The 27594-nt window shown below is 39.0% G+C and overlaps 1 protein-coding gene across 4 annotated transcripts; it reads right to left on the reverse strand.

Moving 5' to 3' along the window:
• On the reverse strand, positions 1–27594 carry map3k7 (mitogen-activated protein kinase kinase kinase 7). Of its 4 annotated transcripts, XM_066692067.1 has the most exons (17): positions 26855–27592; positions 25278–25388; positions 24745–24810; positions 24339–24384; positions 23865–24003; positions 20870–20998; positions 18658–18782; positions 15064–15194; positions 14605–14686; positions 14245–14375; positions 13689–13851; positions 12000–12080; positions 8013–8080; positions 6710–6812; positions 5412–5473; positions 4781–4896; positions 1–3298 (listed from the first exon to the last, which is right to left on the reverse strand). In XM_066692067.1, exons 1-17 carry the CDS (start codon positions 26939–26941, stop codon positions 3118–3120), a joined length of 1821 nt encoding a protein of 606 aa, XP_066548164.1. In that variant the 5' UTR covers positions 26942–27592; the 3' UTR covers positions 1–3117. The 4 variants fall into 4 exon arrangements, with proteins under 4 accessions (XP_066548164.1, XP_066548238.1, XP_066548320.1 ...); XM_066692141.1 differs by lacking the exon at positions 12000–12080 and having other exon boundaries at positions 26855–27591; XM_066692223.1 differs by lacking the exons at positions 1–3298; positions 4781–4896; positions 5412–5473; positions 6710–6812 and adding an exon at positions 7391–7674 and having other exon boundaries at positions 26855–27594.

Raw genomic sequence — 27594 nt, forward strand, 5'->3', positions numbered from 1 at the left:
TTATTTCCATCTGTATTTTATTCCATGATGGTTCCTTTTCTGTACGTAGTTCATTCCAATCAATCAACATTTTATATACAGTACATGGTAAATAGATTCATACTTTTAACTTCATCAAAACCTAAAAAAAAAAAGGAGAAAAAAAAAAAAAAAAAGCATTTTGTGGGACAAACCACACCGCATATCATATATGAATACTTCAATCATGTAGTATTTGACATACTTATTTTGACATATCACTACCTGAACCAGAGTAGGCTTTCTCCTTTTTCAATTATTTTTCGAATAGACTTTACAGATCACTTATATCATAAATAAAATTATTTTGCGGACAAATGTCGTCCTGTTGTTCCAAACACCTGAATTGTGCACAATAGTACTACCTTAGTGTTTGCCAAAATATTTTCACTGCACAAATTAGAATAATGTGCTCAAATCCCCTACGTTGGTGTCTAGTGATCTTGACACTAGAGTCGCTGAGGAAGAGAATATTGTTCACTCTGATGATCACATCTTCACTACAGAAGTAGACGCACCGTTGAGGAATTGGTTCTCTCAGAGTGATGGTAGTTATGCCTTTTATTTTGAATGCTGTACATGTGGGGACATTAGGTTTCCAGGGCACTTCCACATTAAATATTTCTCAGAAAAGACAAAAATCCCATCTTTGTAACCTAATGCTGAGAAATAATATATAACTGTCATAAATGAGTGTCTAGTAATTCTGGCACTGGCAAAAAAGGTTGTATATGCATAACTGTTTTGCTCAGCAGCACTGTGAAAGAAAGGCAGATGAGCTTCAGGCTTTAAAGACTGTCCTTTAAAACTATGGATTATTTGACTATTTGTTCATATTTAATATGCAAGACTACACCAGCCCCAGTTTAACAGCTTTTCTGGTACAAGGTTATATCGGGGCTGCCATCACACTTCTGAGATTTCATCACAAATGCGTTCGATGTGGTTGACTTTATTTTGAACTTTTTTTTTAATCTATACATTTAATTTAAGATTAACATAAATTAAAGTTAACTGACCTGCTATGAGGGTGCTTATAATCCTAGAGGTGGTAATAAACTATAGCACAGCTATTGACTGAGACTGTAAATGTCATGGGATGTCAATTAAGAAAATTAATGAGAAAATAAAATCTCATGTGTGACATCCAGATCATTAGACAACAATATTTCTCTCATCCCCAGTCCCAATAAACATATTTGAGTGTAATGTGTATAGATAAATTCAACACAATACTTGTGGGGTCATTTGCAAAACAAATTATCATTTCCATTTGACAAGATTGGAAAATGAATTTTAGCCAACAAATCAGAGCACAACAATTCCTTCATTTGCATAAGAGATTTGAGATTTAGTGGAAACCGAAACTGCCAAGTTTTTTTTCCTTTTTTATTTTTTAATGTAACTGGGCATGCTGTGAAATTAACAGGTTTATGAGCAAATAATGAGAAATCCAGGTTTTAAAATACAAGCTATTTAAGGCAACTTGTGAAAAAATCTAATCAAAAGAAATAAATGGAACAGGAGGAAGCCTAGCCAAGATGTGGGGGCTGGAAATGAGCAAGCCAGACAAAATGGCCAGCCCAGAACTGTGTCCAGATTATAGTACAAAACCAACGCTGATTAAAAAAACAAAACGACACAGAAGGCATGATAACCACGCTCATTCAGAATCACAAGTGTAATTTCGTAGCGGTTGCTGTCAATAATGAACATGTATGGCTCCTGATGACGGACCAGTGGTGCCCTATGAAAACGGAATATAAAACAAACATTGCACCTCGAATGCGTTGCATACTGGTCGCCTGGTCACTCAGGTCTTACTACTTTATGACACTGCATGAACAGAAAAGGCATATTTCCTGCCTAAAACACCCCCTTCCCTCTTCCCCGCACCCCCCACATTAAAACCAATATCTACAAATACTTTTTGCAAGTGAGCAGTTCCTAAATGGCGCAGTGTAATACTGTGACCTATGTACAGAAGCGATGCTCGGGCCCAGCTCCATGATGGGGGTTTCCAACTGTGACCTACATGTTCCATAACCTTCGATGGTCTCAGATTCCAAAAAGCATAGGTAGAGATCGGTCATGACCCAAAAGTCATTTTACCCGTTTGCACATTTGCTTTTGCCGTGGAGAGAGTATACATCTCCCTCTGTTTGAGAAATGGCCATAACAGGATGACGGCAAGTTTACAGTTCTTGTCTCAACATCCACTCAATGTTAAACGGTGACAACGGTGAATTAGAAGTCATTCTTGTGCATCTTAATTGCATATTAATCTCAGAACACAACGGTCATCTTGTCCGAGTGGCCGATATTCCACAAGAGACTCTGGCAACCGACACCGACTCGCACTTATTGCACATGCTTTCAAAACCTTCCCATCTCCCTCCTGTGTTGATGCCGAGAGGACGCCAGCGTTACGAACAGTCTTTTGTGGAAATTTCCTCCTGTGCAATACATCGTTCTGAAAGGGGTAAACATGATGACAATGACTTATTTAGAAAGAAAAGTGGGTTACAGCCCTGTTTGTGAGATCTCCCAGATGATACTATATTAAATGAAAACCGACATCACCTGAACTATTTTATATGGGCCATCTTCACCGACCAAGTAACACGTAGCACAATCCCGATATCCCTCGCACTACGCACAGGGGAAAGGTGGTATCATTAATCTTAGTTTCTCTTGCCAATTTTTGAGAATCGATGCCGTTAAACAAAACCATAACGCATCCTAATGCCAAGTCCAGCACTGACACTCAGCCCAGACCCCTCCCCGGACCAATGGATGAATTGCAGCATGCTTAAACACAGTAGATCATAGGTCTCTTTACAGTGCAAGAAAAGCCACAACCAACTCTGTCATACTGACCCAGGATTAATAGTTTCACTAAGAGGGAGAAGACAAATAAAATAATATTTAAAAAAAAGGGAAGAAAACAGTTGCAGAGGATGTATAGGCTTCCACACCAAGATGCTAATCCTTAAAACAAGCCACCTGTAATGGCAGGAAAGATTACAACACGTGAGCAGTCCGTTCTTCTGCAGCATGGCGGGGGGGCAGGGGCAGGCGTAGGCGTCTGCAATGGCCTCAGGAAGTGCCCTGTCGCTTTTGTTGCTGGGCTCGGATGATTTCAAGTTGTTTTTTGCACTGCTGGAAATACGTGGAGAGACTCTTGTTCTCCTCCAGGAGTTTCTTGTGCTCCTGGACCAAGCGGGACGTGTTCTGCTGGTCCTTCTCGTCCTGGTCCAGCTCTGCGATCAGCTCGTTCCTTCGAAACAAAGACCAAGAACAATTGGAACTACAGTTTGAGACGAACAATTGCGTTACGTTTTTCGATCACCTACATTTTCAGCGTTCTTGAAATGGACCGAAGGACCTTTCTTTGGACACATGCTGGGTGAATTTCATATGCACAGCTATTTAGGAGTTAGTGGTTTAGGCCAATGTTTTGCAAAGTCTAAGCCACACCCACTTCATAAAATGTGGTAGCACAGCCCCTTCCACCTGCCCACGCCATTAACAAATTACCTAGTTTGTCCAGAAGCACAGCTCTGTAATTCTAGGAGGTGTTATGCATGTATTTAATGATATTTTTATTTTACAAAATTTTGCGGCGCACCCAAAATTATAAAAATGTACATGGTTAAGTTTTAATTAGGGCAGGTAACTTAATGATGCAATTCGATGGTGTATAGTTTAAGCCGCTCCTTTTCCACAATGTCCACAATGAGGACTCTGGATATTATTTAGATTACCTAGGCTAATCTGCATTAACTGAAGATCTGGCTGTATTAAAGAAAAACGTTACACCTTTTATTGAGTTAGGTTAGAGTCCCCAGTAAACTAAGGTTTTGTACACCAAAATGTAGCATCAATAGATCAACAAAGATTCTGAAAAATCCTCAGATGTTAGGTTAACTGTCATATTTATGTACTGAAGATTTGGATGTTCGGGGGGGAAAAATACATCTATAAAAAATAAAATAAAAATTCAATTCAATAGTTAAATTCAATTTATGGATGTTGATTACAGTACAAATAATTTTAAGATTACATTTCTGTTATTCATAGGGTATTTTTGGAGTTCACCAGCTAGTTTTGGCAGTAGACTTTATGAGATTATTAATTAGAAATGCTGACATTATTGTTTTACCCCAATATGAGTGCAAAATCGATAGGGACAAATTCATATCACCTTTTATAGTAAGAACAACAACAAAAAATATAAGGGAAAAAGTCAGATGAAAAATATGCCAAAAACTGATGATGTAGATATAAACTGCACTCATCAGCTATAAATACAAAAATGACTGCACATAATTAAAATATAGGCAAGGGTTCAGACACTTTGCTTTCACTGCTTAGGAGCATTGTTTTCCTTGGATTTGTTGCCTAAATTCAGTAATTGCCTTGGATGGATTTCTTCAGGACCTTTCAGAGGCTAAGTCCTTATTTTAAATATAGAGGTTTTAAAGCTGATAGTACTTTCTTTGGTATAGAACTCCTCATCAAGTCATGTCCTTCCATAATGGAGAACCACTGAGCTTGTCCATCACAACTGACAACTAGTTTCTCAGGGATGGCGTGCGACACACAGTGGAATAGATTGATTGATTAAAATCCTAGATTGTGGTATATTTTCCTGTTGACACCCAAGGAGACTCAGTGAAGTCAGTGATAAGGCACGAGATGGGGAAAACCAAAAACCATAACTGATCTTATGAATCATCTTTAAGGTTCCCTCACTTACTTTCGCTGTATCAGCAAAGCAATTTCGGTTTGGACTTTCAGGTATTCCTGGGCCATTTTGCAATGTTGTTCGAACACTGCCATGGATTCTTTGGAGTTTGGACAAGGAGCAAGTGGCTGAAAATAAACACACATGTTGCCATTAATTGATGCTGCAGCTTAGGACCTGCTAGACTGTAATGCACATTATATTTATACCAGCAATCAGAATCATCTAAGCTTTTAAAAATACCCTCCAAAATCAAAGTGTTAAAATGTCTCAACCGCTTTGCCAAAGTAGTCTTATATGTACATGCCACTTTTTATATAGCGTCATTTTCCCCATTTGCGACAAGTAGTAATCCATCTTAATTCAATTAATACGCTCAAATTTCAGTGTCCTTGAAATCATCTCTGCACAGTGAAATTCCAGCTGATCGGCTGGAAAAACTGGATTCACTTTTTCAAAGACATGCATGTAACTCCCTCGCGCAGGTTAACAGACAAGATGGAAATGGCAGGTCTTGAATGAAAATGGAAGTAATATATACGTATGAAATTTAAATGAAAATAAAAAACACAGCCAGCACGAATCTGAAACGCATCTAAAGTATATATGTATTTAAAAAATCTGTATAAAATATTGACAATACCTGTAACTGGTGATCCAGTGTAAGATAGGCCATGGGAATGGAATTATCTGAGCCGTTGGTGTCTGGGAGACAGAAAAACAGCATTTCTCTCAATCCAGAGGTCATTATTCAAGACTCAATTTAATCAAACACAATAAGGAATTGTTAGTAGCAAGCCTGCTAACAAAATGGGTGTTCATAAACTGATTTAGTATAAACCAGCAACAATGTAATCTAGACCTAATATATATATATTCCCTTTACCTTCCACTTCCATCTACTCTCTTAGGTCTGTAGTGTTGAACACAGAGAATGATATTCTTCAAAGGTTAATCCGATACACAAACAAAACTGCAGACATTTTCGTTAACAAAGACATTTTAACAGCTGGCCTTAAAACTCTACAGAATTAAAAATGAGTGCGCAAAAATAATTCACTTGTTGTGCGAGTCTCATTATTATGCAAGCAACAATTTTCCTGACGTTGTCACTACCTTTTCTGTTAATTACAATTTGAAATGAACTATGAAGGTTGTGACTAATTAAAAAAAAAAAAAAAGGACTACATGCTATTAAATATGGGTGTATCAGAGTTGATGTGTGCATATAAACTGAATATTTTGCAATTACAGCTGTAACCTGAGCAACACAAATGTTCTCTGTTTTTTTTATTCAATTATTAAATTTAATTTTCATTCAATAATAGTTTAGCAATGTGAGCTGTGATGCTAATGCCTTAAAATTAGTGTCCTTGTGGCAATGGTTTCAGGTCATAACAGTGACATACAAAATGTATTAGACTATCGATGTAGCTAATTTATCCTATCCACTTAACAAAACAATTTACTTTCCCACGTTTTAAATCCACACTCAACTAGACTACCAGTCTACAGTTCCAGTGAATAAAAAAAAAAGCCTATAGCCAGCTATTGCCTATGTATGCAGCTAGATTAATAAGAATTTCTTTGTTGCTCCTCTTTCCCCTTCTGTCATTGCTAGTGATGCAAGAGTGTTTGGCTTTTAGGTGGGATAACACTGTAGATGTGTGGTAGTTAAGGTGCACTGCACATATTTTATAAGTGTTTTATTTATTTATTTCAATGCAGAATTGTTCTGTGAGGAAGCCATTAGCCGAGGTACGTTCTAGTTTTGCCAATCACAGACAAATAACAAATCCCACCCTCCAGTCAATCGTATGATGGATTCACTTGTCGATAGGTGCCACGAATGGTCTACTATTCAGTCTCACCCCTACTTTTGGGTGGAATGTCATCTGATAGAAATTTACAATGTATGATGCAACGTGAGCCAAGTTTTACCTGTAGAATCATCCGGTGAGAAACCGTAATTCCTGGCTGGTTTTTCCGTGGAGGTGATCATCCTCAAACTGGGGCTGGACGACCGGCTGCTGTTCCGACTCCCCTGCAAAAGGTGAATTAGAACAGAGAGAGAGAGTCAAATTTACAGTTTAAAATAAAAAACAGAAAACAATTACAAAAATAAATAGTGTCTCAATTCTTAAAAATTAAGCACCCAACATTACAATGGTTTACTAAATTCCCAAATGGGGAAAAAAGGGAAAATATATACAGTCAACGTCTGGTTGAATGAACAGGCCCTCAGTGGTGGGGACTGATATCCCTGGTTGCTCGGCTCCGATGCCAGCTGGAGACTCAGGGCAGGGGAAGAGCCCCGGACAGCTCTGCCCTGCGAGGCGGTTTTAGCACCTTGGCCGAACGTGCTGTTAATGACATTTTGCAGAGTGAAATCTGGCAGTGGCGCAGGTAACCAATAGCACTCAAATGAGTGAGGCTCGTTTAAGAGCCTCTGCAGGCTGATGACATGTGAAAGACGCAGCAATTAAAATGATTTAGCACACTTGCAATAAGAAACACTTCAAAGCATCTGGGTTGGGCCACATCAATTCAAAACCATTTTTATATAGTTTTATTTATGCTGTCGATTAGGTTATTTTACTAAATGACAAATAGATGACATACCTTCTTTGTTTGACATTACCCAAGAGATTAGAAATAAATACAACTTTTGTTTTCGTTCCATTACTAAATTGTCAACTTGCTATGATCCCTGCTATGTTCTCATCATGACATAGACATGGTAAGCCGCAGCTCTGTTCGGAGCACTGTGGCACACCCAAAGCCAATAGGATGATGGAGAGTTTGAGGAATGCTATACATTTCATTTCAAGGGCTTTCTTATGCTTTGCTTTCTGGCAGGACCTCTTAATCCTCAAAGCTGCCACATATGCTGCTTTTCCCTGCCCCTGTAAATAGAAGTTGACAGATGTTGCATTCCAAGACATTTAAGCAACCTCTGACTGCGATAGGTGTTGTCACACTAAAAGGATTTCGCTTGTGTGATTCAACCTAGACAGGAGAAGAAAATAAATACAATAAAACTGCTGCTTGATAAAATTAAACCTCGGGGGAAAAAAAAAAATTCACCTCTTTATGTTTTTTGTAAGGCTGTAAGTGTAATGACGTTTTCAGAGATTGTAAGTCAAATGGCAGTTTTGAGCATTGCATGCCATGTTTTGCAATCTGGTGTTGGTCGTGATGTATATAGAAGAGGCCCTGCCGATGGTAGAGGGCTGTATCTTACCTGACTGGATTCTGTCCCTATCCCTTGAAGGTCCTGCACAGATCTGCGTCTTTGAGGCTCACTGTTTGCTAATTAAAGACAGGACACAGAATAGAACAGTAAGCACCACAGAGAACCACAACAAGGAGGCTGAGTCTGTTTCGGATGGGAGCTCTACAGATCCAGAGAGGGGAGGGAGGGAGGGAGGCAGGGAAAGTGCAGGAAGAAGGGAGAGTGCGGGGAGAGAGCTACAAAAAGACAGGAGGACAGCTGCAGAGATTTAACTCCAAAAACGCTGGCTTGTCAACATGCAGCATATCCCCATAGCAGGCTGACCACTCCTACCACATGAATAGCGGCCTCACTCCCTTCTCTGCCATGTTCGGTCACGTTCTTGGACAGATCTGTTGGCTTTGGGGGCCAGAGCTGGCGAGGGCAACTATTTACGGGACCTTACACTATTGGGGCTCACTGAGCAAGACCGGCAAATTGAGGTCTGCAGCCTGCTGGGCAGATCCAAGGCCTGCTCCTCTGTAGTCCTTTTCTGCCAAAGTAAATTTCGGTTTACGTAACCAGCAGGTCTGACATAAGTTGGATTGTTGCATCGCACAAAAGAAAACACTCATTCCATCCATCAGGCTTTAGGCATATAAATAGGCCTCTCTCTGCTGGGAAGTGAGTCCTAACAATGTGCTGAACGTCACGTCTTGCTATGAACTTATTAAAACAGGATACTGTAATCTGCGGAGCTGCACCTGCTTGCAATTATCAGACAATGTCAGCAAGACAATCTCTGCATTGGAGACCAGCATTGACTATTGTCTCACTCACAGGAAATTATGCATTCATTTCTACAATGTGCAATGAACTGCGATTCAGAAGAAAGGCCTGGAACCCCCGCTGTGCCATTTTTGTTTGGAGCACCAAAATATGCCTTTCAACCCAATCCATTCCCAGAACTGTGCACAACTTTACTGAAGTCATCCACCACCGAGGGACTGCGGAAAAAGATTGCTCTCCCAAACCAGTCCCTCGTCCCGAAAAGAAGTCGATAATAGATACTGTGCCATTCAAATCTACAAAACAATCATTCACGTGATGAATGTCATTAGGATGTGAATATGACCATGATTTAGCAATTTGGAAAGATTTTAGTGGATACCTACACAAAAGCGAGACACATGGAAACTGAAAATGATACAGAAATAACGCAAACTGAAAAATGTTCTGTGAAATGGAATGAATGCAAATAAAATTAAGAAACCCCACAATGCAATAAATTCTAATGGAACAAAATAGCTTTTGACATGCAACCACAAACCACTCCCTAAATGTCAAATGACACAATCAAATGTTTATTTCATTTAAAGGCAGTATGAATCAATACAACACGTTTTAATTACATCATGGGGTAGAATTTTTACGCGAACATCAAAACTTCTTTGAGCTTTGCATTACAAGAACCATGCCTTCACCAACCCCCCCCAAGAACAAAACTACATAAATGGGTTCAAAAATAAAGGTGTCATATTCCTTTGAAGAATATACAAGAGGCTACATTTTGTGAATAAGACGTTTTGTCCCATCATCTTTTCCCCCAGTTGCCACAGCATGAGGTAATGCTGTATCTACTTTGTGAAGATAACCTACAATGAAATTCCAAAGCATCGCATCATGATCATTTCCTGTGATTTTCAGCGCTTTGATTTAATGCCACAATAAATTAAGCTATTGGTCTGAAGAGCCGAGACCATAAAGTTGTAAGATGTTAGTATTCTGAAGGGTAAATTAGTGATATTAAATTTGCAATCTCAGTTACTATAGAAACCACTGCAAGCACTTTGTTGCCTGGTTTCCACTGACACTGCTCCACTACAGCGGTTATTACGGCTGGGTGGAGGTGCAGGGAAAACTTTTATTGCCAGTACTGAATCATGTGCATCTCACTGGATCTGGAGAGAGAGCTCATAGTTGATGCATCTCTAGGAGCATGCTTGAAAATACCTTCTTACAAGTCATGGACAGGAAAAGATTTTACCCTTTATTCATGAATGAGTTCTACATTGATTGTAACTAATAATTTCCAAAATCAGGGCCTTTTCATTATTTTAACAGTAGGGGTTTCAAGCGATTTATAAAATTGTATAAAGAAATTATCTTATTAAGGAAACAACTTGTATCAGTTGCATAATTTAAAAGTCAAACATAAGCAAATTATTTCTTCAATTAAGGTTCAATTAAGTTACTGAGAGCTCGGTTGGAACAAAAACCAGCATGATACGGGCCGCTCCAGAACCAGGGTTGAGAACCACTGAACTAAGCGAACCATGCTGTACACTATAAATACATGAATAATATATATTATATAAATATATATATCCAGATATAAAAAGATTATGTAAAATAAATGACCTATTTAACCCAACAGCACAGGTTTGGCCTAGTTGATTGTTATAAACTTGGCTGATACTGCATCTTTATGTTGTCAAGGTTTTGTAAATTAATAATAACATTTACTTATTGGAAAAGCATATACAATATTATTTCTAGGTGGAGAAAAGCTAGGCAGTGTCATGCAAAAAGTAAATCACAGCCCAGTCCTCTGCACAGCCGATGCACTAACTTACACAAGTGGGCTGGAGTCATTTACACATGCGTACACTGACACACACTGCATACATTAGAAGATGTGCTTTACATTTCACATGCTCAGCTTTACACAGTAGGTCTAGACCACATTTAATCAGTGTTTACAAGTTACAGTATATATTCCACAAAATGCAATACAAAAACACGTTTAAACTCATTACAGCATTAGCTGTTATCAGAGAGCAAATGTTTTTATTAATTTATTAATTGCCTTTTACTTTATATGTAATTTTTAAATCAACAAAATTCAATCAAATGACAACATATTTTGGAGTGGATGTCTTTTTTAAATCAAGCAATCATTAACTGAGATATACTATATACACAACATAAAGATATGATATGATATGATAAAGTAAGCATATTAAGTACTGTACTTGAGGCTTAATTTAGCTTGTCCTTCTCATCCTTCGGGGTAACTTTTCCCTGTGATTCATGCTATTGTATTTCTAATAGTTGCCACTAGAGGGCAGCATTGGATACAAATAAACCAATTCTGGAATTGCAGGCTAATCTCAAGCGCTGTCAACGTTTTTTCCCATAAACCTGAGATTGTTCAATTACAAAGAAAACAGCTTAGTTTAATTTAGTAGCTTTAAAAATGTAATGTTAAAAAAAAAGTATTAAGCTTCTTATTAATGTTGGATTAAAATCAAACAGTTGTGCATTAAACACAAAATAAAAAAAAATCTTAAAATAGTGCAACATCCTCAAATTCATGAAGACTGATAGACTGATTGTTCACTGCTTCTATTTCAACATGCCGCAAAGCAAAGCCAATAAGTTACACAATGCGAGTTGTTTAGGAACACAAAATGTGAAAAAGCCCAAAAACTGCATGTACATGTTGCTCCAGATATAAGAAATTACATTTTTATATATACAAATTGCCAACTACAGCAGTCCCAAAAGGGGTCTGAAAATCAAAAGCAACACTGACAGGGAAACAGCCCCATCACTGACCTCATCCAGCAGTTAAATACTGATGAAGAATGATGATGTCAAAACACTAATTGCAGGCAGGCCAATTTGTTCAACAGTGTGAAATGAAAATCTGGTGCTTTGTAGCAGAAGATGAGAAATTTAGGCACAAATAACCAGCTGTGATCTCTGTCTCTGAACTCAAAGCTGCTATGCTTTTTTGTTTATTTTGTATATGTAACAATGACTTTATTTACCCCCTTTTAGGGTATGCCATTTGTATACATTTTTGAAAAAAAAAACGTCTGTTAAAGCTCTATGAATTATGAGAAACTGGAGCAACAGGCACTAGAAAAATCACACTTCAGGACAAACCCTGGTGATTCAGGCAAGCCAGCTATCAAAGCCAATTTCGAGCCCAGTTGTCAGCACTGGTACCTGATATGAAGATCTTGGGAACATCCAGAATGGTGCCAAATGAAGCAGTTTTACGATGGCCTCTTTTAGACTGGGGGCGTGCTGCAAAAATACACATATATAGCTGCATACACATGCACAACTACAGAGAGTACCAAAGCATGTTAATAATGATATAAAAAGCATCTTCTCTCCAGACATCATGCAGAACGTGTACTACATGCATAAGCAACAAGCATGTTGTCGATGCCGACGCTCAGATGTTAATGCAGGGCTGCTGTAGGTAACGCTGCAACAAAGTGCACAGAGTGGGCTCGGACAAATAGAAACATCCACAGCAAGTAACAAACAATTAAAGCAGACAGCGCGTGCATGTGCAGCTCCACTTGCACATTCACTTGCATATATGCATCGTGAAATACTTCAGAGCGAAAACATCATTCCAAATGAATTACATTCAGCACACTTAATTCTAACACTTGGAAATCAATTACATGTGAAGAACATTTTGCAGCAAAGTGCTATAAATGTTTCCAGTTTGTTCCCCATGCATTTCATATCCTGAAAACATTGAATTATGGCTACAAACCTGTTTAACAGAAGATGTTGTGATGTACAATATTATGGGAAATAACATTTGATTAATCTTGTTAAGTCTGTTACACACCACTAGGAATATTTTTATTTTTATTAGGTTCCTCTCTTGTAGAACTAAGCTGTTAAAAACATTAAGATGCTGCAACTGACTGCTTTAATGTAAGCGTTATATAGCTGATAACCAAATATTCATGTGTTCTACTGACTGTACAGGAGTTATTGATTATAAAGTGATACTTAACCCTCTATTTAAAAGACAACAACCAAAAAACAACAATGGTAGTCACACTCATCACGGACTATGAGGGGGTGAAGTAATTTGCAAAAAAAGCAAGAAATGTCTCATTCTGTCACTGCTTTGTGCTCCCATCCCCACTTCTTTCCTACTCGAGAACCTTTGCCCTGGCTTAGCTTACCTATTAAAACATTTAAAAACAAAAACAAATTAGTAGGATTAGTCCCAATGATGGTTAGAGAGCCTTCTATTAGTTTCAGACGTTGCAGCCATTAGACAAATATGTTTATGTCTTTAATGATGAACTCATCTAAAGTGGAGGCAAAAGCTTGGGGATGTAATGAAATGAAACCACTTAGGGTGCTGGAAGTGCGAGCGAGTGGATAAGCCATGTAATGAAATGTACATGTGAAGGTGCGGATATGTGAGAATATGGGCCTCAGAGCCTTGTGTCCATCACAGATTGGCACAGTTGGTTCAGGTTATTTTACTGGCATTGCACAGAGGAACCAAAAGTATTTTTTTTGTCAAGATGAGCTAAACATATAGAGCATAGAGTCTCTTACCTGCAAAAAGGCAGAATGACAGTTAAACAAGACAATCTTTGCATAGCAATGATCCTACTTTCCCTGCCCTTCCTTACGATCTCTCTGTGACTTCAAGTGTCTAAATTCCATGGATGCATCTTGCTCAACTACAAAATTGGATGGTCGTTCCCCCCCCCCCCCCCCCGACATCTTGACCCCCAATATGGAGCTTTCCCCACCAATCTGTGTATTCTAAAGAACGTACTTTATTCTCAGATTTAAAAAAGCTGAACACTTTAAAAAAACACAAAACACACATCAGCATTCCATCTATTTCACTCCTCACGTTACCTCCTGGATTTACGAAGGTCACCCTAGGCTCCAGCTCAGACAGGTCTGCACTCATCCTCTTGTTGTCCACAGACACCACAGACTGTGGCCGTCCTCGCGACTCTGACAGGCTCTCCACGCTGCCCCCTCTGGACAGGGGCAGAGATGAGCGCATCCCTTCCACCTGAGAGAGAAATCACATCTTTAATTCCTGTGACTGCAGACCGACTCCTGCATATTCTCTAGTGAAAACTGCAGTAACAATCAATGAGAAAACTACCCAGAGAGCTGCACAAATTAAAAACAAATTGAAAAACTACTGTGCAGTTTAAAAAGTTGCTTGGATACTTTGTGCAATAGTCGGTTTACTTTTGAAGAATTAGCTGGACTTTAAAAGGACAACTGATTTCTTATCAATGGACTGGAGAACACTTCTCTGACCGCACGCACTTTACAACTTCTCTTTTCACACAAACCATAGATATCTGACAAGAAATAAATAATGATAATTGAGGAAGTTTTCCCCAGACAGATATGTGGTGAGCAAAGACCAGACTGTGGAAACTTGATTAAATACCTTGGGCTTGAATTGTGGTATAAATTTGGATTCATTCCTCTTTATAGTGTCGTTGACCTGGGAGTCTCCAGGTTCCATATTGATATCGCTTTTGTTACTTGTGTTGGTGGAGTTGTAGTCAATGTAGGATCCTAATTCAAACAAACACCATGTGCATTAAAACTCATTTTATTCACACAGCAAAGATGTGGTTCACGGTTACAAATTTAAAGACAATTTACATAAAAAAAAAGTTTACATAATGTACAATAGTGTAAAGTCAAGTATTTTGGTATTCAGGCAAGGGGACACTTTAGCAACACATAGAATAACTTCCAATAGCATGTTTTTTACAGCATCTATTTCAGAATGCGATTATACCTGTACTAGTGGCTGAATTGCTTTGTCCTTCATCAGAATACTGGCAGGGATACTGAAGTGGTTCATCAGATCCCGGGAAGTACTTGGAAAAGAGAAAGAAACGATAAACACTTCAATATTATTCTGAAGAAATCATTCAAAGCACAGGGCAATAAGACAAGGCAAGACAATATACTTTCATTAGAGTATGACGAGGCTTTCAAGGCCTATCTACCAAAGGGAGTTGTTTTGTTACACACTGATGAGGGACAAACAGGATGCTACGTTAACGTGAAAAACCTGAAAAACACATTTATTTATGTAATAAAACTTAATTAGAATTAACACTAATGCACTTGTAGCATGTCAAACTAATTGGCTGACCAATTACAAAGAGACAAATGCACCACTTTGAAGATGAATGTTTGTGCAATACAGTACATTAGGAAGGAAACAACACTACATCTGTAGAGAAATTACCCGCATGAGATGAGTCATAATCTTAACAATTTCCTCCATGGAAGGCCGCTGCGAAGGGTCCTTGGACCAGCAACGTGTCATTAAACTCTCTATGGGCTTGGGGAGGTTTTTAATCAAGGGCGGCCGAGTACCTGAAACAACACAACAATTGAAATACCTGAAATCTCAACAGATGAATACAATTAGGAACATTCATTCAAAAGAAATGTATTGCATTTGCAAAACATGTAAAACAATCTGTGTGCAATCAATCATCGATCTTGCTCAAAAACAAAACGTACTGGACAAAAATAAACATGCAAAGTAGGTCCCATGTTTCTTGAGCTGAATTTAAAGATCCCAGACATTTTCCATATGCACAACAAGCTTATTTCTCAAAAATGTTGTGCACAAATTTTACCGTTTTACTCATTTCTGTTACTGAGCATTTCTCATTTGCCAAGATCATTTATTAACCTGACAGGTGTGGCATATCAAGCAGCGGATTAAACAGCATGATTATTACGCAGGTCCACTTGTTCTGGGGACAATAAAAGGCCACTCTAAACGTGCAGTTTTGTCACACAACACAATGCCAGAGATGTTTCAAGTTTTGAGGGAATGTGCGATTAGCTGCTGACTTAACTGTTGCCTTTATATTTTTTTTTGTATAGGTTGATACTAGGGCTGGGCAATATGACTTAAAAATAATATCATTATTTTTAGAAGTTTGGGCGATACACAATATATATATCTTGATATTTATTGTTTTGATCAAATCAATTTACAAAATAAGAGCAAAGACATTCAAAACTACAAGTATTTCAATAATCATTAATTATGCAAAACTAACAAATACTACATGCAGGCTGTCATGATAAATATATGCAGAATGCAACACATTACAGTGTGTGATTACTATTACGTGTATTATGTTGTTATGGGATATATACACACACACACACACGCATATATATATACACAGTATGATTTAAAATACTATAGATTCAGGTAGATTTCCCACATCCGGGTTTATAGTGGTGCATTTAACATCTGCTGGACAGGGACATTTCTCCTCTGACTGTCGCGTCTCGATTCTACTTACCTGTACAGCACGTGTTAATACAAAATAGTTATAATATTACTAACTGTTGTACCACTTCACCATCTTAATAAAAAGAAAATGAAACTTTCTGCATCTGCTTGCATTGCTTTCAAATTTATTAAAATGCAAACAAACTTCATTATTCTTAAAATTTTATACAAATGATATACATCTATATTAGCGGGGGTGGGGGTGCTTGCAGATCGAGTTTAGCCCGGCAACGAAAGTGGGGTGCAACATGTGCGCTTGCGCATTAAAGTATCTTTTGGTTATTGTGGTTATTCTGTGTCAGTTCACTGTCCTCCATGTCCGTCTGTGTTTCTGAAGCTCATTTCTTGCTGCATCCGGCACGTGTGGACGATCCGGGAAGAACGCAAACCGTCCAAATGACTAAAAATACTACCATAAAGAGTAGGATTTGCAACACCACGAAATAAACGATAGTGCATTCAGTGAGGGAAAAAAGTATTTGATCCCCTGCTGATTTTGTACGTTTGCAAACTGACAAAGAAATGATCAGTCTATAATTTTAATGGTAGATGTATTTTAACAGTGAGAGACAGAATAACAACAAAAAAATCCAGAAAAACGCATTTCAAAAAAGTTATACATTGATTTGCATGTTAATGAGGGAAATAAGTATTTGACCCCTTCGACTTAGTACTTGGTGGCAAAACCCTTGTTGGCAATCACAGAGGTCAGACGTTTCTTCTAGTTGGCCACCAGGTTTGCACACATCTCAGGAGGGATTTTGTCTCACTCCTCTTTGCAGATCCTCTCCAAGTCATTAAGGTTTCGAGGCTGACGTTTGGCAACTCGAACCTTCAGCTCCCTCCACAGATTTTCTATGGGATTAAGGTCTGGAGACTGGCTAGGCCACTCCAGGACCTTAATGTGCTCCTTCTTGAGCCACTCCTTTGTTGCCTTGGCTGTGTGTTTTGGGTCATTGTCATGCTGGAATACCCATCCACGACCCATTTTCAATGCCCTGGCTGAGGGAAGGAGGTTTTTACCCAAGATTTGAGGGTACATGGTCCCGTCCATCGTCCCTTTGATGCGGTGCAGTTGTCCTGTCCCCTTAGCAGAAAAACACCCCCAAAGCATAATGTTTCCACCTCCATGTTTGACGGTGGGGATGGTGTTCTTGGGGTCATTCCTCCTCCTCCAAACACGGCGAGTTGAGTTGATGCCAAAGAGCTCGATTTTGGTCTCATCTGACCACAACACTTTCACCCAGTTCTCCTCTGAATCATTCAGATGTTCATTGGCAAACTTCAGACGGGCCTGTACATGTGCTTTCTTGAGCAGGGGGACCTTGCGGGCGCTGCAGGATTTCAGTCCTTCACGGCGTAGTGTGTTACCAATTGTTTTCTTGGTGACTATGGTCCCAGCTGCCTTGAGATCATTAACAAGATCCTCCCGTGTAGTTCTGGGCTGATTCCTCACCGTTCTCATGATCAATGAAACTCCACGAGGTGAGATCTTGCATGGAGCCCCAGACCGAGGGAGACTGACAGTTATTTTGTGTTTCTTCCATTTGCGAATAATCATACCAACTGTTGTCACCTTCTCAGCAAGCTGCTTGGCGATGGTCTTGTAGCCCATTCCAGCCTTGTGTAGGTCTACAATCTTGTCCCTGACATCCTTGGACAGCTCTTTGGTCTTGGCCATCGTGGAGAGTTTGGAATAAGATTGATTGCTTCTGTGGACAGGTGTCTTTTATACAGGTAACGAGCTGAGATTAGGAGCACTCCCTTTAAGAGAGTGCTCCTAATCTCAGCTCGTTACCTGTATAAAAGACAACTGGGAGCCAGAAATCTTGCTGATTGATAGGGGATCAAATACTTATTTCCCTCATTAACATGCAAATCAATTTATAACTTTTTTGAAATGTGATCTTCTGGATTTGTCCGTTTGTTATTCTGTCTCTCACTGTTAAAATACACCTACCATTAAAATTATAGACTGATCATTTCTTTGTCAGTGGGCAAATGTACAAAATCAGCTCTAGTTGATACCACTACAAAAAGTCAAAAGCAGTACTGCAGAGGAAAAAGTTGATATGGTGTTCCTCTCCCAATTATGTCATTACAATCCTTTTATGAATTTTTCATTGTTTGCAAATTTGTTTTGAGGTTTGAACTCATTCCAAGAAAGTCTGAATTCATCATATGAAATGCTACAAAATGGAGGCTTAAAAGGAAAAAACGATTTGGCAATTTGATTTAGATATTGAAAATCCTAAAAGGAATTTAGGAAGTTAACCCAAATACCTATCTCACCTTCAACAAGGAACCTAGAATCACAGAAGGCAAATAAGAGTAAGGTGTATTCAGAACAAACAACCTAAACACGTTACATTAAGATGTTAATTGCTGGTCACAAAGGCCAGCCATATTTGCTTCAAATTCAAATAAGTCATATTACACTGTTATCTGTGTTTCACTGAAAAGCAATGTTTGGAATGGGGCCCTGCAAAAAAGTCATGAATAAATCTCATCCTCACTCACCATTATGCACAGCCCACATGATTCGAAAGGCAGGTCCTCCGATTTCATCGAAAGGTTTTCTGCGGGTTATCACCTCCCAGAGAATAATCCCCCAGCTAAAAACATCACACTTTTCACTGTAATTGCTGCCTGTAACACAGAAGATTCAAAAAGTTAATCTAGTTTCCCAAGCTCTTGGAAGATCATTAAAACACTGCTTTAATATCACCGATTCTCACTAGTACATTTAACAGAAAATTTGCTCTGTGTACTAGAGGAGCCTTCATCTTGTCAGTGCCTTTGTGTAAATCGGTAATGCTAAAAAAACTGTAGCAATTTCAAATATACACCACAGGAGATAGTTCATTACTTTGCTAATCATCAAACACACATTACTTGTGTACTTTAAAGACATTACACGTGCCTTTTGTGATAATAGAGCCGTTTGTGGCTAATGGGAAACAGCGCAAAGGAGTATTTTAGGGGCAAAACTGAGAGGTTTAATTGCGTAAGGGTGTATTATTCTCATCACAAAACCCATTATAAACATGTTTAATATAAATGTATATACATAGCCCCTAGACATGACAATACCCATAGTGCCTGAGAGGTACCCAAGTAAGAAATAGTGTACTAGAAAGGTTAATATCCTAATTAGATTTTGTCATTTAACAGAGTTAATTAGAACAGATCTTCAGTACCCTTTACAGACATTGCTTTAGCAAAGTATTAGTGTTCCATTTGTTAGAGAAATATATATCCTACAGTTTAACCACTTTCTTAACTATACATACTACCAGTGCTGGGGTCACTTAATGCAAAAATTATACAGAAACTACGGACAACACAAGGAAGCAGGGAAAAGATATATGCCTGGATTAACAATAAGAGAAAAATAAATGAATGGATCCAAAAACAAACTAAAATGTGACATCACATCACTGAAAGAGTTAAAATGTTAAAATGGCAAAAGGTCTGGATACATTTGCAAGAAGAACAGAGCAAAGATGGGCAGAGGCAGCTATTGAAGGGATACCAAGATGTGAAAAAAAGACCTAGAAGAAGACTGCATAGAAGATGAAATGATAAACTGCAGGCCTGACATAGAAAAGAGAAGCTGTAGATCGAAGCAAGTGGAAACATCTTGGGGAGGCCTTCATCCAGCAGTGGACGATATGGGCTGATGGTGATGATATCCTACAGTTACAGTCAATGAGATACCACTGACGTTTTAACTAACAAAAATTGAAAAATACAATTAAGGTGTATTAAAGAGATCCATTTTTTAATTTATGTTATATCCTCAACTGATAAACACTAGCTACTTGTTATGTGAGCATATGCTGTATCATGGCTTAGTGTAGCATTCATTTGCTACACATCTATGACAATTAAAAATATTGCTGGATACAAAAATGGGATAACCTTTTTTCCACATAATTTAAAATGCAATCATAATATATTAGCTGCCTCTGTTTTTTTGTGTTAAATATATTTGTATGTATATCCTTAAGACATCTCTATCACACAGTTCATCACACACAAAACAAACATCCTTTGTGACTGAATTGCAACAATGGCTGCTGCCACCAGGATTAATTTATCCTCGCACTTTACTCAAAAATGAAGACATTCATTTGCCACACCAACACTTAATTGTTTCAATCACACACCATCATGAGTGAAGCCCGACGGAGAGCCCCATGACCGAAACACTGCTGTTAACTATGCAAACGCGTCACCACGGCCTGCATGAAACTGGAACTTCAACCAACTCGCTGCTCTCAAGTTACAAAGGCAGTGCTTGGTGCCAGGTTTCCATTTGGCATAAGCAAGAAGCCTGTGGCAAACAAAAAAGCTGCCAAGTACTGATTTTGTAATATGCAATTGGTGGGTTGGGTTGAGGTTTTGACGTAACCCAGGCCCACGTCTAATTACATTCCCAGCAAAGGTGGGTTTCAAAATGTACACAGAGATTAGGCTCAGCTTTTCTGTATATGAACTTTCAGTTACAGTATCTAAGGAAGGATTATTGCTTGACAGTACCCTTTGATTGATCAGATGAGAACCATTCCAATTATAGATGTCTGGTGTTTTTCTTTACCGAGACACCTTCATAGCACTGGATTTGGGTAAACTTTGTGCAGCCTCCAAAGTTAAACCCCAAGCTGAACACAAGTTAAAATAAACAAACAAAAACAAAAACAGACTAAAAGAATACATTTAATCATACTTGCCTTCAAACACCTCAGGGGCCATCCAGGCAGCACTTCCTTTATTATTGGTCATGTGTGTCTGAATGTCACAGGCTGTACCGAAGTCACATATCTTCAACACTGTTCCACCAGCTACAAGCAGCAGACTAATAAAACGGAGAAAGAGGACAAGATGCTTGCTTTACATTTATATTAAAAAACGAACAGGCTTGTATGTACAAATTGTGATTCTGTTTGTCACAATCACCATTTACTCACAGTTTGCAAAACCCAATACACTGCGTGCAAGAGGAGCTTGGTTTAAAAATGTGATCAATTAAATGAGGTGTGGGGTTCCCCAACAAATGGGGAAGTAGATTTGGCTGCACTGTAATAATACATTATGAATCAGCAACCCTCCAGGTTTGTAGTTAAATGACAGATCAGCCATTTCCCATCACAAGGATAAAGACCTGCTGGGGGATTTTGCAACGTTCACCCTCCGGAGACATTTAGAAGATAGATAATCAAAATAAGGCAAAGTACCTTATGCATTTTGGATTTCCCTAGTGGCACTTCAAGTTCTGTATCTTAAATTAAAATGTGTGACTGGAAACTTCATACATATCAATCCACTAAACTAAAGTCCACAGATGTGAAGATGTGTAATGTTTGCACAATGATGTATACAAATTCCTGAGCACTCAGAGCTGTGAGGGCTCTACACTATAGCGGTGTACCGAACCCCTCACACGATTACTCCATTACATAAAGTGCTCCCGCATGGAGACACAAACAATACGATTCACTGTAGTGCTCCAACATCAAAAGTTTAATTTGACGTTTATTACTTTACAGTGCAGAGAAAGCACTTTTGTTTCTTGCTCTTTGCTCAGCTAATGCAGTCCCACACTGTGAGGAGCAGTGGGAAGCATTACCTTGCCCCATCTGCTTTGAAACCCGATAACAAATTGGTGCGGACGGCTGTTGCGGACTGACACGGAAAAGGCAGAGCCAATTATATTTCCAACATGAAGAGAGTCGGCTGCATATTTAAAATCTTTACATAGGTATGATTCTGTGATCGAAATGACAGTCATACAAGAAGGATTACTTGTCTGTATAATAGAGTTTTGTATACTTGACATGTTAGTATTGTGTGTGTTTATAACTGTTGCTAAGGAGTGGTATTTGTGATGAAGGCTTTTCACACAGAGCTATTAATTGGATGGCCAACCGTGTCAATGCATAGTTTTCTCTGTGGTTCATGTCAACCAAGACTGCAGGATGTGACAGACCGCCGAGACACTGTCTAAGTTTACGTTCAGTGTCTTGTCAGACAATCATAATGAACAGACCACACAGAAAAGGGAAATATCCACGGCTACATTTTCAGATTATAATTTTTCGAGGTGGGCACATTCTGTATTATTTTTGTCATTTTGGGCACAAGTTCAACCTCTAATAAACACAACAAACTTTTAAATACATTTTGATAAACACTAATGCCATTTCTCCAAAGACTTGATCGCCAAGATGAGTTCTTACACATGTATATACACACACGTATATATATATATATATATTACACACACACTCACCTAAAGGATTATTAGGAACACCATACTAATACTGTGTTTGACCCCCTTTCGCCTTCAGAACTGCCTTAATTCTACGTGGCATTGATTCAACAAGGTGCTGAAAGCATTCTTTAGAAATGTTGGCCCATATTGATAGGATAGCATCTTGCAGTTGATGGAGATTTGTGGGATGCACATCCAGGGCACGAAGCTCCCGTTCCACCACATCCCAAAGATGCTCTATTGGGTTGAGATCTGGTGACTGTGGGGGCCAGTTTACTACAGTGAACTCATTGTCATGTTCAAGAAACCAATTTGAAATGATTCGACCTTTGTGACATGGTGCATTATCCTGCTGGAAGTAGCCATCAGAGGATGGGTACATGGTGGTCATAAAGGGATGGACATGGTCAGAAACAATGCTCAGGTAGGCCGTGGCATTTAAACGATGCCCAATTGGCACTAAGGGGCCTAAAGTGTGCCAAGAAAACATCCCCCACACCATTACACCACCACCACCAGCCTGCACAGTGGTAACAAGGCATGATGGATCCATGTTCTCATTCTGTTTACGCCAAATTCTGACTCTACCATCTGAATGTCTCAACAGAAATCGAGACTCATCAGACCAGGCAACATTTTTCCAGTCTTCAACTGTCCAATTTTGGTGAGCTTGTGCAAATTGTAGCCTCTTTTTCCTATTTGTAGTGGAGATGAGTGGTACCCGGTGGGGTCTTCTGCTGTTGTAGCCCATCCGCCTCAAGGTTGTACGTGTTGTGGCTTCACAAATGCTTTGCTGCATACCTCGGTTGTAACGAGTGGTTATTTCAGTCAAAGTTGCTCTTCTATCAGCTTGAATCAGTCGGCCCATTCTCCTCTGACCTCTAGCATCAACAAGGCATTTTCGCCCAAAGGACTGCCGCATACTGGATGTTTTTCCCTTTTCACACCATTCTTTGTAAACCCTAGAAATGGTTGTGCGTGAAAATCCCAGTAACTGAGCAGATTGTGAAATACTCAGAGCGGCCCGTCTGGCACCAACAACCATGCCACGCTCAAAATTGCATAATCACCTTTCTTTCCCATTCAGACATTCAGTTTGGAGTTCAGGAGATTGTCTTGACCAGGACCACACCCCTAAATGCATTGAAGCAACTGCCATGTGATTGGTTGGTTAGATAATTGCATTAATGAGAAATTGAACAGGTGTTCCTAATAATCCTTTAGGTGAGTGTATATATACACATACACACACAGACACATATAAACATGCAACGTGATCAATACTAAAGTGAGTGTTACACTCAATTCACTTCACGATCCTTCTAAAATATTGTCCACATGACGACAGCACAAAGGGAAAAACACAAAACAAAACCGCAATGCACGGAGTGAACACTTCACAGTTAACCAGAAAGAAAAGCAAACGTAACGAGTGTCGGAGAATGCATACTTTGGTGGTTTGAGGTCCCTGTGAATAAGAGCCTTTGGTTTCATGCCATGGAGATAGGACACTCCTTGGGAACATTGTAAACACCAGCTCATGGCATGGGAGGCTGTGTAATAGGGGAGGGGCTCGGCACCATGCAGCACTGTGGACAGAAAACACAGTCACTTGTACAGAGCCTGTCAAACAGCAGCTGTGCACATCAAGGTACAAATCTACACTTATACATACAATCAAATCAAAAGAGAAGGCAGGAACAGGGGGTTAAACAGAAGGAAGTTGGATTTCACTCTAACCTGAAAACATGCCTAGTTGCTGCACCAACAGAACTGCATCCACAGAATAACGGCTCGATCCAATTTAAATATATTAGGTAATGATTAAAGTGGCTTCAATAAAATGACAACGTATACAGACCTCACAAATACTTAATGCTGGGAAAAAATGACTTGAGACCGCAGCGCAGTCCTTAAAACTCACCATTGTATAAGGATCCTCCTTCGGCATACTCCATAACTAGGCAAACCTGGAAATAATGGTGATCATTACAACAAGGGCAGCTTAATGAGAGAGAGAGAACAGAACAGAAGACAGAAATGGTAAAATATGGTAAAGGCGGCACGGTATAATATTGTGTTTTAATTAGTTCACACAAATTCTACATTTTTATCACATTTAACGATGGTGAAGGGATTAAAACTCGTTTAAATTCAAGAGGTGTAGCACAACCATAGGCACGTTACAAGAGCAGAATACATATAGATAAGCCCGGACAAGACAAGATAAAGAGACTTATACTTCCTACAGGAGTTCTGATATTTACTAACTGTTCAATAATTCTGTACAGTGCATTTACATTTTCCTTACAAAGAATAAAGAGACCTACTGGATTACTACATGATCCATAGAGCTTCACAATGTTCGGGTGATTAACACGGGAGAGTTGTCGCAGCTAGGAAAAAAGAAAGAAAATACCCCAATCACCAAGATGACTTGATGACTATAGACTGTTTGAAATGTTGAACTTAAAAACTTCAGTGGAATTGATTAGTTTTGATTTTTCAACTTTGTGTTACCATTTTAAAGCCTACAAATAATTTATTTTATCAACAATGAAATATAGCTTATGCCACAGCCAGCACTGTGCTGAAGTTTGACCTCAAGTTATTACAACATCAGTGGTGCTCCTTACTCAAAATGGTGTGGTAGGAAAATCCAATAAAAAAAAAACAAGTGTAAATGTTAGTGAAATGCCATTGCAGCAACTGAAGGAATGACTGCTTTTAACTTTTGTTTTGGGTTAACACATAATTAAAGAGCAATTCTGTTGCTGCAGTTATTCAATCTGGCTTACTGTACAGTGGGCTACATCCAATAATTTATCCTTAAGAAAATAAAAGGAGAAAGCTGAAAGGATACCTCCACTATAAATGCTTTTCTTTCAGATTCACTTTCTATAGTTTTGATTGCCACATCTTTGCCTCGCCATTTAGCCTTGCAGACCACACCAAAAGCTCCTCTCCCGACAACCTGGAAGTAGAACAGGGAAGTGTAAAATGACATTGACCAAACGCGAGACTGAGCACTGTTCTTAAAACACAACAAACTAACATGCCTTTTACAGTACATTCACACAAGGTACATTCTTAAATTCATAAATCAACTACATTCAAACACTGCAGGAGATATTCTTGCTAAAGGGCTAAATAACAGAATACGAACTCCTCAGTCAAATGTAATTCACACAAAGCTTAAGATTGAGTGTCAGCTGTGATATTGCTAATTGCTTACAATTCAGCAATCAACCTAAATACTGCGACTTTAATCTTTCCATTGTTTGCTCTAGGATGTATACTAATGACTCAGTTTCTACTTAGAAGTGAAACCTTCAAAGACGAGCTAAGTAAATGCTGCCAAAAAAAGAAAAAGAAAAAGAAAAAAAAACACAGGAAAGATTTCAACTTTGCAAAAGCTGCACTCTTACTCCAAGCATAAAATCAAAATGTATATATAATATATAAAAAGGGGTTTCCAGTATCAGAGAAGAATTTGGCAAGATTACATTTAGCTCCTTGCATTCTGATTGTTGAACATGTTTGGAAAGAACAGCAGGGAGCAGCTCATTATTAAACTCTTAAAAAACGTCAGCTCTCCTGTGAGCAGTTATTTACTCAGGCTGACAAGATTACCTCCCTTCAATCTGCAGTCCTGAGATGAGTCTAGTGCTTCTTCTCTGCCCTTTCCCTATGACCTGGAGACCTGTGCTTAATTCTGCATTCCAGATGTGCTCTCACTACAGCACAACACACTATGCAATTAAAAAAAGATTAAATAATACATGTATTTAAATGAAATTAAAATACATCAATAAAAGCAGATGCACAGTAAGCTGACCAGGGTCAACAACATCATACTGATCATTAGTTAAAACTGTTCCTAACAACACCACCACCACATTGATTTGGAGACAATACAATACAATAATTTCAAATATTTTAAAAGTGTTACAATGGTTTTCTTGCCCAGGCACCGTCAGTCACTGGTAAAGGCCTGCCATAAGTTTTAAGGACAGCTGCATGCAACAAACACCTTGTCCGATATAGAAAAACACCGAATTATGATTTAAAATGTATGAAATGTACATACATACATATCTATCTCATATCTCAAATAATTAAATAGCCTCTATTAATCGGCATTGAGGTGAAGGCATATACTTTTATATTCAGGGACAGACACTGTACAATTATGTCTAGTACATGCACAATATTTATATTACATGCGTAATTATTTCATTCAATACTGACACATTAATTTTATATGGTATCAACACATACTGGTCTGCACCCTGCTGATATAGACCGGACTGTCTACGAGTTAAGCCTTGGCAAGGACTGTATTATACCTGATATGCAAATGGACAGCTTTAATATTGGATATAATGAATGTACAGGTCTGTATCAATAGTAAACCCCAGGCTTGTCATTCAGCCTTACCTCTTCCACCTCAATATCCGTGTATTCAATCTCCTCGAAGGGGTACCCAGGTGGCGTGTCGATCATTTCAGCGGATGGTGCAGACATGATGGTCGATCAAAAATAATAAACATCCGGATAATGTGGATACATTCAGATCACATTCATGGCAACACAGTAATATTACCGTATTGAATCAGAGCAGGACACTAATCCCGTAAACAACTGATCGGGCTGGAGCACGTCTCACTTTGAAAACTTATGTCAACAACTTCAAAAGCTGGAAAAAAAGCCCCCACTAGTTAGTAATATCGTTTGGTGCTACAGGAAAAAATGTGTAATTTAAAAACCGCACAAACAAATCCTCACGTAAACACAATGTACGCAGACACAGACTCGAAACTAATGTCCCTGTGCGAGGAGTTCCCACTGAGCGCCTAGGCCGCGGCTGGCCTGATTACAGCCTCGGGCTGGAGTGACTTCCCCTCTCCGCAGACCGAGCTCCCCACATCGGCGCAGCGCCTGGTCTTGAGCCCGGGTGCACGAAATGGACTGTAATTACATGCGCCTATACTCGGTGCAAATGAAGGGATCCAACACACAATAGAAGTACTTTGGACCCATTTGATTAAGCGGTATAACTTTAAAGTGCAGCTTTCATTGACTACGTTTTTTTTCCTTTTTTTCTATTTTTCCGCAGTTGCTGCAGCAGCTCCAGGAAGTGGGTGTTCCTTACAAAGATGCCCCTCCGGCTTTAGCTG

Source organism: Amia ocellicauda, chromosome 1, assembly GCF_036373705.1.
Source record: "Amia ocellicauda isolate fAmiCal2 chromosome 1, fAmiCal2.hap1, whole genome shotgun sequence".
Lineage (NCBI taxonomy): Eukaryota > Metazoa > Chordata > Actinopteri > Amiiformes > Amiidae > Amia > Amia ocellicauda.